Genomic DNA, 14,549 nt, shown 5'->3' on the forward strand with positions numbered 1-14,549 from the left:
AATATTTGGAGAAGTTGTGGCCATTTTAAAGTAGGCACTTAAAAAAGCTCAAAGAGGAGAAAACGAGCTCTAAAGATTGTGCAGTTCTCACCTGTCTCTGCTGCTGGGGGTGACAATAGGGCTCATTTACATCTCATTTAGATAAGCCATACCCCCTGTAAAGCTCCTCCATGTGCTTTACAGCTTTTTTTACACTTCGAATGAGTGCACTTCTGCCGCACTAGGCGAAAAACAATTGTGCTGCCCCTCTATTTGCAACGTACCAGCAACAACACACAAAGACCAATAATGCCATATAGCCTGCATATAACACGAAACCAGCAACAACACATAAAGACCAATTTGCCATATACATATAACGCAAAACCAGCAACAACACACAAAGACCAATATGCCATATAGCCTGCATATAACGCAAAACCGGCAACAACACACAAAGGCCAATATGCCATATACATACAGTATAACGCAAAACCAGCAACAACACACAAAGACCAATATGCCATATACATATAACGCAAAACCAGCAACAACAAACAAAGACCAATAAGCCATAGGCCTACATATAGCGCAAATAGTACGCAACGCTCGTGTGCCCAAAATGTCAACAATATTAAAGTTTATGTAGGAGGCAAATGCCTGCTGGCATTTTTCTTTAAGCAGTCATTTCTGCAATTTTCCAAATAATCACATTTCACCTCCTCAAATTACTGTTGCAAATCTCTTTACACCACTTTCTTATGTGCGTATACACACACAAATGAAATGTCCGCAAGCACTTATATCATCAGCAGGTTCAGCATCTTAAATAACGACTAAAGAGCAAATGAAGCTTAACTTACATTTCAGAAACACGCACGGCAGGCCTTCATCGCAGCAAAGGTCTTAACTGCATCCTCTATTTCGATTCTCCGTCACATATGAAACAGCCAGCCACCGCTGTCAGCGAGCCGAGCCGCCGTATTGAAGCACTGAGGGCGCGCGCGCTGCGCCCATACCTCCGGTTCAGTTTCCCGAGCCCACGAAGTGCGGCGAAAACATTTTCGGTGTAACTGCCAGACGGTTCATCTCGTCTGCGACAATCTTTGCGGCATCCATCTTCATTGAATTTTGATATCAGAGAGAGCCGGCCAGAGCACAGCATAATAAGTAGCCATGTGGTTGACTTGGAGGGCGGGGGCAAAAGCGCCGGGTTATTCAGTATGGAAATACACACAGACAATGACACGCCACGCCCCTACTGCATACTAGAATCTCCGAAAACAAGCCGATTTCAACCTCAAAATGTAAGCTTTTAAATATACCAATACTGCTATCTCAAACATGGAGAGGCTTCTTCGTGATTTCAATTAACAGATTCTCCAAAAAATTGAAAATCACCAATTTTGAAAAAAAACTCTTCTTTCTCATTTTGCTCGAAAGTTGTGCTGCCGACTTGTGTCCCTGGTTTCTGTGACGGGTCACATATATAGAACTATTTCTCATGTCTGTGAGGCAAGTATCCTATACGCTGAGTTTTGGTTTATATGTGACGCGCTCCAGTTCTTGTAGTCGAAGGCTGATAAATTTTCTACTCTCGAGTGTATTCTGTGCGCTTTTAAGTGCCTTATCAGATTTACCGTGTTACCGGTCTGGGCAGCAATTATCTTGTCGTAAATATTGCATCGTGTGCTTATGGCATCGAGTCGGGTACATAGGTACACTTTTGATCATTTCCACATATTTTCTATCTATCTGGGTTGGACGCTTACACACACACACACACACACACACACACACACACACACACACACACACACACACACACACACACACACACACACACACACACACACACACACACACACACACACACACACACACACACACACACTACAGCCTCACGTGCGACGAGCCACGTCTCTGGGCAGCCGCGTAAACTAGTGTTTTTCCGCCACAGCCAATCATTCTGCATGTTTATTGTTTCACTGACGTTGACGAGATTAACCACTTAGGTACCGAAACTTGGTACCGAAAAACAAGACATGTTTCGATACTCGGTAGTATCGAGGCAATTCGGTCGGTACCTAAAAAGTACCGAACTCGGTACCCAGCCCTATTAAACTGTCTGTACACTTACAAAGTTCTCAGTGCTTCGGTTTGTATGTAGAGACCCACATTAAGCTACCGTGTTAGTGTGGGGCTATTTTGAGCCTTGTTAGTGGTATTAACTAGCGATCTCTTTTCACTTATTATATGCCCCATATACTAGCGTTATAAGCTAAACAGTTTTACACTCGATTATCATGAAAACAAATCCCAGAGAACAGTCGACTCGGTACCAATGTGTTATTACACCCCAGGTTCATTTTGCGGCGGAGTTCTCTTTTAGCATCGCGATTGCGATATGATTAATCGTGCAGCACTAAGAGTGTTTTAGGCTACCAGCTCTGGTAGCAACACGCAAGGCCAGACATGACCCGCCACATATGAGTAACTGAGTATCTCCTCAGCAAGCCAACGTGCAAACTGCTGCAAAGGAAACTGAAAAGTTCTGCACTGCATCCTGAAGCTCAACACACATAATCATCTTCATTAAGAGTAGTGAGACTAAATGATCTTACCAGTGCTTATTCAACTTTCTCTCCTATTGTGATCTTTGATCTTAAAATTAGCTGATGTCTGTTGCTTTTGAATTGAAGAATTGAAGTGTTTCAACAAAATGCTATCTGATCAGTAAAAATGCATAAAGTGACCAGGAGCAAATAGACCCTATGGTGTTGTCAATGTGTTTCTAGCTTAGGTATAAAAAAATGTTTTGTTTGGTTCCGGTTTCCGACCGACCCTGTCAATTTATGTGCGACCCAAATTTATTTTATGAGCTGTGGGAAGAAATAATACAAATTAAATAAAAACACAAATAAAAAACTTTAAGGCGAACTATAATTTATGTTTTTGTACAGCACCGTATTTGTATAGCCTGTTGTCCTCCAGCAATGCGAACAAACGAGGCAGCCACGGGCGTTCACACATCGTTGTTGTCATGTAGATGCACTTCTGCACTTGTGACAGGGCGCATGAACTGAACAACCAGAGATAGATAGAGCTCCGGTCGCGCACGCGCACTCTCTCTGCGGAGCCAGGCGAAAGTAAAGGCTTCACTGTCTCAAAACTAAGCACTGTCTTGCTCTCTCTCCCTCACACATATTAACGAAAATAAATCGACACGATGGCAAGGTCGGAAGACTAAAGTTTCATGTGGAGCATTCGGAGATTTCTTTTTTCCTGAATTACTGCTGGGTGGGAATTGTGGTAAAATACGTTGCCTTATCTTCTCTGAAAAGCGGTCCATTCAGCTGACATAAACCACACTTTAAATAAACGAAAAAATTATCCAGTGATGTAATGTTTTCTGTGATGATACAAATCTTGTGGGATGTCCTAACTGCCGGTATAATCACACAACGAGCACACTTCCAATAATGACACGTCTAATTTCGCGAACCAATGACTCATTTGAACCGATTCGTTTTAATGAATGGTTAAAACAACTGATCTTTCCAACACTGAACTCACGAGACGTCTGAATCGGAGTATAACTAATCGGTAACACTTTACAATAAGGCAACCCCGCTTGCCCCCGCGCACACATTTAAAATCAGCGTGTGTGTGTGTGTGTGTAACATGCTGGGACACACAAGGTGGTAGAGTACATGTACAGGTAGGCTATGTTATGAAAAAAATAGAGTAGCTTATCCAACGCTACTGTAAATTAAAATTAAAAAAATATATAATAATTTCCTTCCTATCCCTTGCTGCCACTGGAGAAAAAAAAAAAGTCCCTACCGACCCATGACCTCAACTGACAACCAACCGGAACCAAACTTTTTTTCTTTATGCCTTATCACTTTGTGGTTGCTAGGGTGTTTTAGGTCGTTGCTTAAAAGAGCCCAGCCCCAAGTATCTAGAAATGCATCGGGTTAAATTTTCAAATTCATACACTGCCAAGCAAAGGAGATGACAATGAACGCTGAGAAAAACCAGCACTGAACATTACAGTCATAAATCAGACCTCAGATCTGTTTAAAGATCACTGGTTAAAAAGAAAGAAAGAAGATATTTAAAGCTGGGATGTGACATTTGAAAAACAGTAAATAACCATTATGTTTCTTTGGAGATGTATGTCAAGCATTATAATATGCCCTGCAAAGCTCTTCCTCCACGCAATGTTTGTGAAATCATTACAATGATAACGTTTGCTTCGCTTGAAATCCTTCCTTTGTGCCTGTGGACATTTCGGAGGGGGGAAAAAAACTACCACCTCAATTTTATAGACTTTTTTTCTAACAGAGAAAGGAACATCTTCCCTGAAGCTTTAGTGCTTATTGTGAATGATTTTAGAACAGTAATGACTATAATAACTAGCCAGTGCATTTACTTCAGTCTTTCTGTCTGTGTGATACACCGCTGTAGTTGAGAGATGACAGCTCTGGAGGGAGTTCTCATATGGCTGAGCTGTAATAAGACTGAAAACATCCTCTAACACTTCATGTTTCTATGGAGACTTTCTCTGTAGTATACAGTTGACAGTGTGAAAAGAAATAGGCCTGGAAGATCAGACATGTTTTCAGTGTATTTTCAAAAAATATGATGTATTCATCAGTCCAGAAAAACAGTGTGCATGGACAGACGAAAGACTTGTTTTCTTTTCATGCTCGAAACATGGGTTGAGTGTCTTTGCAGCAAGATCACTGTACCATGAATGAAGATCCGTATTCAAAAGCAGCTTGGGGCAGTTTCTCTAACCACTGCTGTTGAGCCCCCGAGCAAGAAGCCTCACACATCAGGGATGTTTTCTTGTGGGTGTTTGCAACGACTTTTCTTTCTCTGTCAGTCTGTCCATCTATTTGACAAAATCAGGAATTTATTTCAGAAATTAATTATTTTAAAGTTGTTAGGGGTGATATCTGGAATATTTGCGAAATCTATTATTTTATACAACAAATTTTATTTTGCTTTAGAAATATTTTTTTCACAATCATTTGAATGCATTTTATATTTGGCCATTAAGTTTCCAAAATATTGTAGAAATAGACCAGCTTAATGTTTACTCTTAATGTAAAAAATATTTTTTATTTATATGCATCAATATACCATGCAATTATTCGTTCACATGTTTGGGGACAGTACGACTTTAGTGTAAGAATGGACTTAATTGATCAAAAATGACAGTACATGCACTCATGTTATTACAGATAAATGCTTTTCTATTCTAATAATTATTTAAAACTGTTATTTAAAATAATATGTCACAATATTATTTTTACAGTATTTTTGATCAAATAAATGCAGCCTTGGTGAGCAGAAGACACTTCTTTCAAAAACAATTAAAAAAGATCTTACTGACAAAAAAGTTTTGAACAGTAGTGTATATAGTTATATTGGTGCGTATGATACATTATATATATATATATATATATATATATATATATATATATATATATATATATATATAATGTATCATACGATGCGCAATTTGCGCAATTCCAATGTGTAGCCTAGTATATTTGACGCCGCACCTACTGTCACAGATCGCGCAGCAGGGTATTTACCTGTCAGGGACACAAGGTGTATACTTTTACATGTTACGTTGGGCGACGTTTATGGGCATGAGCGATGCTCAATTTACAAATGAATCACTCTTTTCAGTCGATTCTGTTCAAAGACTTCATCAAACAAGTTGGCAGATCTGTCTAAATCGGTTCGCGAATCAGTATGAATGATCTGTTCAGTTCCTGACGCACTGAATCGTCTGAAGCGCGTTCAATCACACTCGACACGGAGTCGTAACAGGAAGATTTAAGAACATCAAGAGCGGTGGATGAAGTGGCAGTGGATCTACTGTTTAGTCTAGTGAAAGCAAATCTGCAAATGCATCATATTTTTGCCAGCGATGAATATATTTATTAGTTGAACATCTTCGTATGCTGTCTGTGAATGAATGATTCCACAGGACGATAAATTCGATTTAATTTCATTCAGGTAATACATATTACAACCAAACAGATTATTACGCCACGATAGCACTACTAAAAAGTATGACACTATCCATTTTTTGGACATATACATTAACTTATAGGCTACTAAAAAAAATGCTTCAGAGCGTCGGCGCACATGCAAAGGTTAACAGTTTAAATAAGCTAACGTTACCATTGTGTACAGTTTATGAAATGAACACCCGCCACCCCGCGGTAATGTGTGTATATTGCGCAGGGGCATAGTCACACGAATAGTTTACCAGGCATGTGATTGGCTAAGGACAAAAAAAGCAGGAAAATATACCGAGCCACCCCCCCCCCCCCTCCCCAATTTTGGCTGAATATCGATATATATATCCCGATATTTTTTCCGCAAAGTGAGAGCAAATGTTCAGTCAAAGTCAAAGCCAAATATAGTCTTCACTGTATAAATTATACATTGATTCTTATTAAAGCTACTATTAAAGTTCTCAGTCAAGAGCAGTGAGTGATTACCTCTGTGTTTTGTTGTTTTATTAACATTAAATAGATAGTTCTCCCAAAAATTTAATTGTCATCATTTACTCTCTCAAGTAGTTTTAAACCTGAATAAGTTTCTTTCTTCTGTTGAAGTTATTTGGAAGAATGTGGGTAACTAAACAGTAGATGTACCCCAGTGATTTCCATAGTATATTTTTCCCTATGGAAGTCAATGGGAACCAGCAACTGTCTGGTTACCCACATTCTTCAAAATATCTTCTTTTTTGTTCAGCACAAGAAATAAATTAATACAGGTTTGGAACAACATTACAGTGAATAAATAATGACAGAATTTTTATTTTTGGGTCAACTATCCCTTTAAGGACAAGCGCCTGCATGTTTATTATTGGGGCTACGGTCTCTTTAAAAGACCTGTACGCGACGCGTCTAATATACACGAGCATTTGACAAGCAGATTTCTCTCAGTTTTCTCGGTTTGCTTTCAGTTTAGACATAACCAACTTTCCTTATGTAAACCTTGTGTGTATTTGAGAGTATTAGCGAAATAAGACTCGAAAGATAACTTAGTCCAGTAACCAGGCGCTGTTAGACAGGCTTTTAGTGCATGTGCGCGTCGGGTGTTCGCGCTCAGTAAAGCATGTTAGAACAGCGCATCAGCAGTGAATGACATGTTTAACCGGCAAGGCTTTAAAGCACATGCAAATAATTAACTTTTGTGAATTCACTGAACTGATGTGTCCCGTTCCTCTGCGTTAACATTTGATGTGAGTATTTGTCGCGTTGTACACTAATGCTGTTGAGACGGATGCGCCAGAACTGCAACTGATAGAATGCACGATATACTGTACATATTTCTACAAAAGCAGTCAGCAGCTTGCTTGGAGCAAGGATCACAGCGCAAATTTGAACTATATCGATATATCGCCCCGCCCTACTGGTGGCCTAACGCCGATGTTCTTGTCAACTGACAACGATACCACTGTAGTGCGAGAGCCACTGAGGTACGGAATTGAGCAGGTGAACAAGCTGAACGCAAATAACGTTACGTCCTCGTTGATACTTGGAAAGGAAGGAAAAATCTGTACGCACGTAGGCCTGTTATGTCCTCATATCCTCTCCTTTTCACTCCGACAGCCGACACCTCCCCTCCCTTTTTTTTTTACAGATCTGCATGATTCACGTAGGTCACATTTTCAGGTCGGAAAATCCGGAATTCCGGATTAATCCGGAAAAATCACATCCCTGGTTTGCATTGATTGAAACTAATTGGTTTAAAAGGAGGAGGCTATTGCCGGTAAAGGCAGGTTCACATAAAATCATTATGACATATGACATTATTTTTTGATCTAACGAGCATCTGGTTTGGCGAATCAAAAACGGACTTTAGCTACGTCGTGCTTATTGTTTTTTTCTTCTTCCAATTAGCCTACTATGTTAAAAAAAACGACGAAAACATGTTACTTGTTCAATTAATAAAAAGTTTGTTTGATGACAAATCGCTAGATGAAATTGGCCTCCCTTTCTGTAATTGCAGTGTGCGTTTTTTTTAATTATTTTCTTATGATATTCGACTTTTGCTCCTCTATTGTCGAATGGCATTTTTGGCAGAAATTCACATCCCTACACGAGGCAAACTATTCTCAAAGACTTACTTTTAGTCATTATTTGGGTAGCACACATATTCTGAATGCCTTCGGCAGAATTCAAATCAGCCATTTTAATCTAGATTAATTCCAAGATTACAGTGAGATTAATCTAGATTAAAAAAAATAATCTATGCCCACCTCTAATAAATATATATATATCCTAGTCAAAGTCATACCTTGAACGGTTGTAAAGATATACACATTTGAATTATGGTTGTCTGCCCCGAGCCCGTTGTGTCTGAGCCCGGCCCGACACATTAACTGTAATTATGAGCCCGAGCCTGATTTAAACCCGACCATTTTTAATACGTGGGCCGTTATAACCAGGGGCGACGCCAGATCATTTTTTAACGCAGGTGCTGAATGGGTGCTAGACCATTGACGGTGGGGAGCTGCGCAATTTTATATATATATATATATATATTATATAAATACTATTAATAAATGTGCAAAAATTGGCCACTTAATATTTAATATTCTATTATTTTAATTATCAGCATTCAGGATTCAATCAAATATTCTTAAAGATTCATTATTATTAATAATGTTATTTCGACTTATGTGTGCGTGCAACAAGCAAGATGTGAATTTGTAAATTCGGTGACAAGCATGCCGAGAATTGATTAAATTTTATGATGAGATGGCTCCAGTTCACGTGCTATGGTGAACGCGGCTCGCCGCCACCTCCATGTCATGATTATTGTCTGCTATATTTGCTTCTTATTTATTAAATCCAGGCAATTGGTTGATGAAAAATGTATTAAAATTAAGATACAATTTATACAAAACGAAATTCACTTTGAAGAAAGGCTTTCTACAAAACAAAACATAACGAAGTGGTCAAAATCATGCCTGAACCACTCCATGTCTCCTGATATTGCGCATACTCCTATCTACTCTGTTCACTTTCATAATCAACATAGATGGAAAAAAATAACATTATAATATTTTAATAAATATGAAACTAAATGCGCTTATTTAATGGCTACAACACGTACATACTCTCTAGCAGCGCGCCGCACTTGCACTCTACAAAGCCAACACATATGATGTCACTGCCCACGACTAGTTTAAAATATTTCTATACCTCCGACTTTCCTTCATACTTGCTCAAAGTTAATTCTCCTGTTTTCATTTTTTTCTTTACTTCTTCAAGCTCCATGTTGCACTTAAGCTACACAATACAGCACGGCGTGCGAGTGGAGGAGACGCTGCGCGTGACACGTGACGTGCTTGATCAAGGGCCTGACCCGACCTGACCCGACCCGAGCATAGTGGCGGGAAATACTGGCCTGGCCCGGCCCGCGAGTCGGGCTCGGGCAGAGAATCCAAGCCTATAGTCTGTGTGTGTGTGTGTGTGTGTGTGTCTCTGTGTGTGTGTGTGTGTGTGTGTGTGTTTGTGTGTCTGTGTGTGTGTGTGAGAGGCAGAGAGACAAGGAAACAGAGAACAAATTTTTGTGTAGGCTAGTTGACAATAACAGTGTAACAAATTCATAATGGAGATACCAACAGTTAAAACCCTGTATTGGGTTAATCAAACACTTGTAATGGATTCTCCTTGCAGATACATAGCTACACTCATTCACATTTGCAATCACTCACTTCCATACACAGTAAATACACTCACTCAGTTTCAAATTTGACATTAAATTCACCTTTCAGCTCTTCTCTTCTAAGCTGGGCAGGGAGAGGGGCAACTTACTTTCTCAACTGGCGGTTTTGGGCAAATCTCACGGATATTTTTCTACAGATAAAGGCCATTGCACACCGAGTCTGAAATTCGCATCCCAAATTTTCGCACGTAAAAAAAAAAAATAGACCTCACGTTATGTCAATCACCCTTGCACACTGTCTACAAAACTTTCATCCGTCATATAAAAAAATATCATACGTTTTTCGCATCCGTAGCAAGCTGTTTGAATGGTGTTTTGACAATTCGGAGCCACCGAATCAATACGAAAAAAACGCGGACTCAGTGTGCAATGATTGGCCAGGGGGCTTGATGACGCTTTGGCAACTTTGCTCTCTTTTGACAGATATATTTCTCAAATTAATAATATTTAATCTTTCTGAGGAGATCTGCTAGCTTGTTTATTACAGACTCGCTGCGAGTCTGACAGGAGGGTGGCTGGACCAATCGCGTGCCGGTCACTCGAAACGGCTTCCCATCGACAAATGATCAGTATTTGTGTACATTTCTAAGCTTTTTGATTGGTTCCATACAACGTGTAACACCATTTGGAGAGCAGAGATAGTGACATTTCAGGGGATACCCGGGAAATGCTCAGAGGTGACGATAGGAGTTGAGAAAAGCAATGTTCATTTCCAGCGAATTTAGTAAAACTTTGTAAACCTTGATAGTCATTTAAATACCTTTACTCAATTATCTGGACTACGAAACTTTGGGAGATTATTTCTGAATGTCTGTTCTTTGAAATTAGCAACAACAACAACAAAAAAAAAAATCTATTATTTCATTGTTTTTCCACATAATCGGCCCCTATCTTAAAACCCAGATCGGGTCACATATTTTGAATATTGTCAAATGGCTGAAAAACAACAATCTTTTTTTTTACATATGAATCACTGAGCTCTATTCCTATTCCAAGAGTTGAGAAAGGTCTGAAAATATATAAAAAAATGTTGCATAGCATAGGAAATAAGATATGGAAAAAAAAAGTAAAACTGTGAAGCAAAAAAGATAAAAAAAGAAAAACGAACAAGCAGAGATGGTGAAAGGAGAAAGAAAAAGCAGCAGAGAACAGAAGCAGTGGGAGAGTAATTATTTGGCAATCTCCTGTGAGGAACTTCTTTACAAAGGCAGAAAATACCCTATAATCAGACATACTCACTTTACATTGTTGACCAAGGTCATTTTCACCATGTGTGCATCCTGTGTGCGTACTGTTCAAATAACAAGCTTGGGATACAAAAAATTCCATCACTGAAGACAAATGGTACCCGTGTGCTCCAGACGGGGTGTGGTGCCACTGCACCTAAAATTGTAAATGAAAATACGGAAATGAGCAGATCAGGATGCACTTTGGCACAAAAAGTATGCCGGTGAACAACCTTGTTATAAATTCTTACTATACTTAACCTTTTTTGAGGGAAAAAAGTGGAAGGATGCGGCATGATGTGGCCTTGACCGGCTATTCCCAAAATCCCTCATCCAATATAAGAGGAAAAAAGCATAGATCAGCAGAGAGAGAGAGCAGGAAATTTGCTCTCTCATTTTTTTCAATGTAAATGATTTAATTTGATTGTTAAAAGCCCTATAGTGTCTTTTTATTCCAATTGAATGCATTGATCAAATTTGAGAATTTGAAATGAAAGATGGAGGATACATTTAATTCATTCAGGGGGAAAAATGCCCTTTATAAAGGTATTCTAACCTATAAAGGTATTATAAAGGTATTCTAAAATAAATATTCTAACAAGAGTGTTTTCCAACAGTGATGTAATGAAACATTGACAATTTAGGTTTGAAGGCAGTGAAGCCTCTGTTTAAGCTATTAAAGAAATGTAATTTTGCCAAAAGAAGAACTTTTATTTTAAATAAATGTTCATTTTAAATCAGCCTACTTCAGTTTGATATGTTACCATATTATCATGCATAACACCAAGAATTTGAATAATTGTAATGTGATGATCAGGTGCAGATATCTAAATCAATGAATATCATATAGGTTTGGGCGGTTGGCGAGTGGATTATTTATTTTTAACAGCGTATTCGGGTGACTCAAAGTGTACCAGATTAATGAATTTATCTTTAAAATATACAACATTTTCTGTTTGATTAATGTTATTATAGAGATGGGAGCAGGAATATAAGGCCTTCGGGTCTTCTTGTGTTTGAATGGTTTAAAGTCATATTAAAATACACACAAAGGAATCGATAAGAGGAATCGAAATGTGTGCGTCTTATCGAATTACTGGACACCTGATGCAAGCTCTCTGGTCCTGTTCTAAAATACAAAAATGTTGGTCTAAGGTTCATAACTATATTCAAGATGTGGCAGAATGTTGCTTTTCATTCTGTCCAGGTATTTATGTCCTTGAAGACCCATCTTTTCTAGGCTCTGATGTAGAGATGACGAATGGATTCAAATAAGTATCATGATGTAGAGACAAATTATAAGTTAGACAAAAAAAGAAATAACATCAAAAACTAAATTCTGCAGGAAACACTGATGTATAACTGTGAGAACATGCTCGAGGCAAGTAATTTAACATCCATCAGGAACTGTCTTAATATACTGAATGCAGTGAATAGGTTATAATAGTACGAAACATGAGATAACCTGAAGAGAAGTTACATCTCTAAATTCATCCCCTTTAAACCAGTGCTTGAAAAAAAAGAAAAAAAATATATATATATGTTTGATTAAAGTTAATAAAATAATTTATTAGATTAATATTTAATAATAATATGAAAACACATTAAAGCTACAAATAAAAAAAATCTATTCCAAAAATCTTTTCCATATTTGTAACCAGACACCTGTTTGAGAAAGCGAAGGATCATGATGTCATCCCCTCTTGCAACAAACAATGCCTGGCGGTGGCACGTGAGTTGATAGGGATGAGCAGTCCTGCTGGTTGGTTAAGGGAGTGTTCTTGCTGGCCTTATGAATATTAATTCCCACCCCACTGTACTGTGACTCACTCATCCAGAACAGCTCTATCTGTACCGTGAATTATGGAAATAACGATACAACATCACCTTTTATTGTGGAACGCCGGTACAGAGAGAGGAAGGCGACATGTAATAGAACGGGTGAAGATGGGCGATAGGGAGGGAGAGTGACAGATTGCTTGATGGAAAAGTTCCCTTTCTGACAGCTCTCTTTGGAGAAAGGTGCAGTCAAGTAACAACACAAACAAATAAGATGAAACAGACTGGAAATAAACAACAGTTTTTTTTTATCTTCTTGTTAATAAAACCCTAATCTTTTTGTGCTGTGTTTAAGAAAGTCTTTTCACAGGCGTTGAAATGGATGTATTCCTTTGAAATGGATGTATTCCTTTTCAAGTCTAAAATCTAACTCCTGCCAGAAAGCAAATGATCCAGCTTCTTGATCAGGGCATCACTGCATGAAGACATCCAGAATTTCCAGCCGCTTTGGGTTGCTGTATTATTTATGAGAAATAAATTCCAAGTGATGAAATGACAAGTCAAATCTCTGTTCTGAATGTAGAAACTATGCATTACAGTATGTGGGGAATTGATTTAGAATTAATTGTGCCCACTAATAGCACTTTTTACAGAGATTTAGCAACCACATGACTAAAGAAATCATGCAACTCTGGTAACGGCAAAGGAAACACACAAAAAAAGAAGGGGAAAAAACGTGTTAAACATACTCTGTATGCCACAATCTTGCGAGTCAGTTCTGAAAGCACTGAATGGATGCCTCTGAGTGAAGTTACTGCACACACACACACTGCTTAAGTGCTCTCACTTTCTTTCCTCCACACTCACTCCCTAGAGTCACACTGAGCTCGCCAGGACATGATATTTCAAGTTCCACCAACTCTGCTGATCGTATCAATCTCACATCGACCTCCTGCAGAACATCAGACAGAATCGTCTCCAGCTGCAAGACAGACTCTCTTTTCCTCTAGTTAGAGTTGGCAAAAGGAGAACTTTTTCATCAAGCGCTTTGTAACTAAAAGTTTTCTCTCAAGTGCTGTGGGCTACACAAAACAGATGAATCCTTTAAAGATTAGAGGAAGTGCTGTTTGAGGCTGATGGAAAATTAGTCTTAAAAATTAACGCGTCTTCTTTGCATACTTCTCATCATCTCAAATCAACAAATGCTCTTGAAATCTGCTGTGAATTGTGTCAAAACCCAGGCAGACTTGAAAAGCAATGAAAGCTCCGGGTCACGGCACCAGATCAAAGCAAACATTCTAACCGACCCTGCAGCAAACAGCACAATCCAGTATTCCCCTCTATTACCAGACTGCCAGGAGGGATCAGATGTTCAGAGAGAATGCAGCAGGCTGAAGGGCCTTTCACAGAGGACGTGTTCATGCTTAAGAAACAGATATATAGAGCGCAATGGAATAGAACAGAAGGTGTGTTTATTGGCGTATTAACTTCTGTACACCATCGCTAATATAAACACTTCACTTCTCTTTATGTAAATACACTTGTTCATTTATAAATATGCTTAGCCCACAGATTCTTCTGATAGGCTGATATTTGATCTGATCCGATATTTGTATCGGGTAGTGGGTACTGCCATTTTTGCCGGATCGGGTATCGGTCAGGCGAGGCCGATCCAAATCCGATACTGTGCGACAGTGTGCGTGTACTATTCTGTGTTATTGTTAAAGGGTCATGAAACCCCCCTCTTTCAGCTCAAGTTTAGCTCACAATCTTTTTGAAAAATGCAAC

The 14,549-nt window shown here is 38.8% G+C and overlaps 1 protein-coding gene across 2 annotated transcripts in view; it reads right to left on the reverse strand.

Moving 5' to 3' along the window:
- The window catches only part of furinb (furin (paired basic amino acid cleaving enzyme) b), a 109,317-nt gene that overhangs the window by 69,109 nt on the left and 25,659 nt on the right, over positions 1 to 14,549 (reverse strand). The window contains exon 3 of one of the 2 annotated variants that reach the window (XM_077210326.1): positions 10,996 to 11,139. The exons of the other annotated variant lie outside the window; for it this stretch is intronic. Coding sequence (XP_077066441.1) covers positions 10,996 to 11,139 — 144 coding nt within the window. The remainder of the gene's footprint in view (positions 1 to 10,995; positions 11,140 to 14,549) is intronic. 2 annotated transcript variants of the gene reach the window in all.

The sequence above is a fragment of the Siphateles boraxobius genome, unplaced genomic scaffold, assembly GCF_051911475.1.
Source record: "Siphateles boraxobius isolate OS27281-9 unplaced genomic scaffold, OSU_SipBor_1 65, whole genome shotgun sequence".
Taxonomy (NCBI): Eukaryota; Metazoa; Chordata; class Actinopteri; order Cypriniformes; family Leuciscidae; genus Siphateles; species Siphateles boraxobius.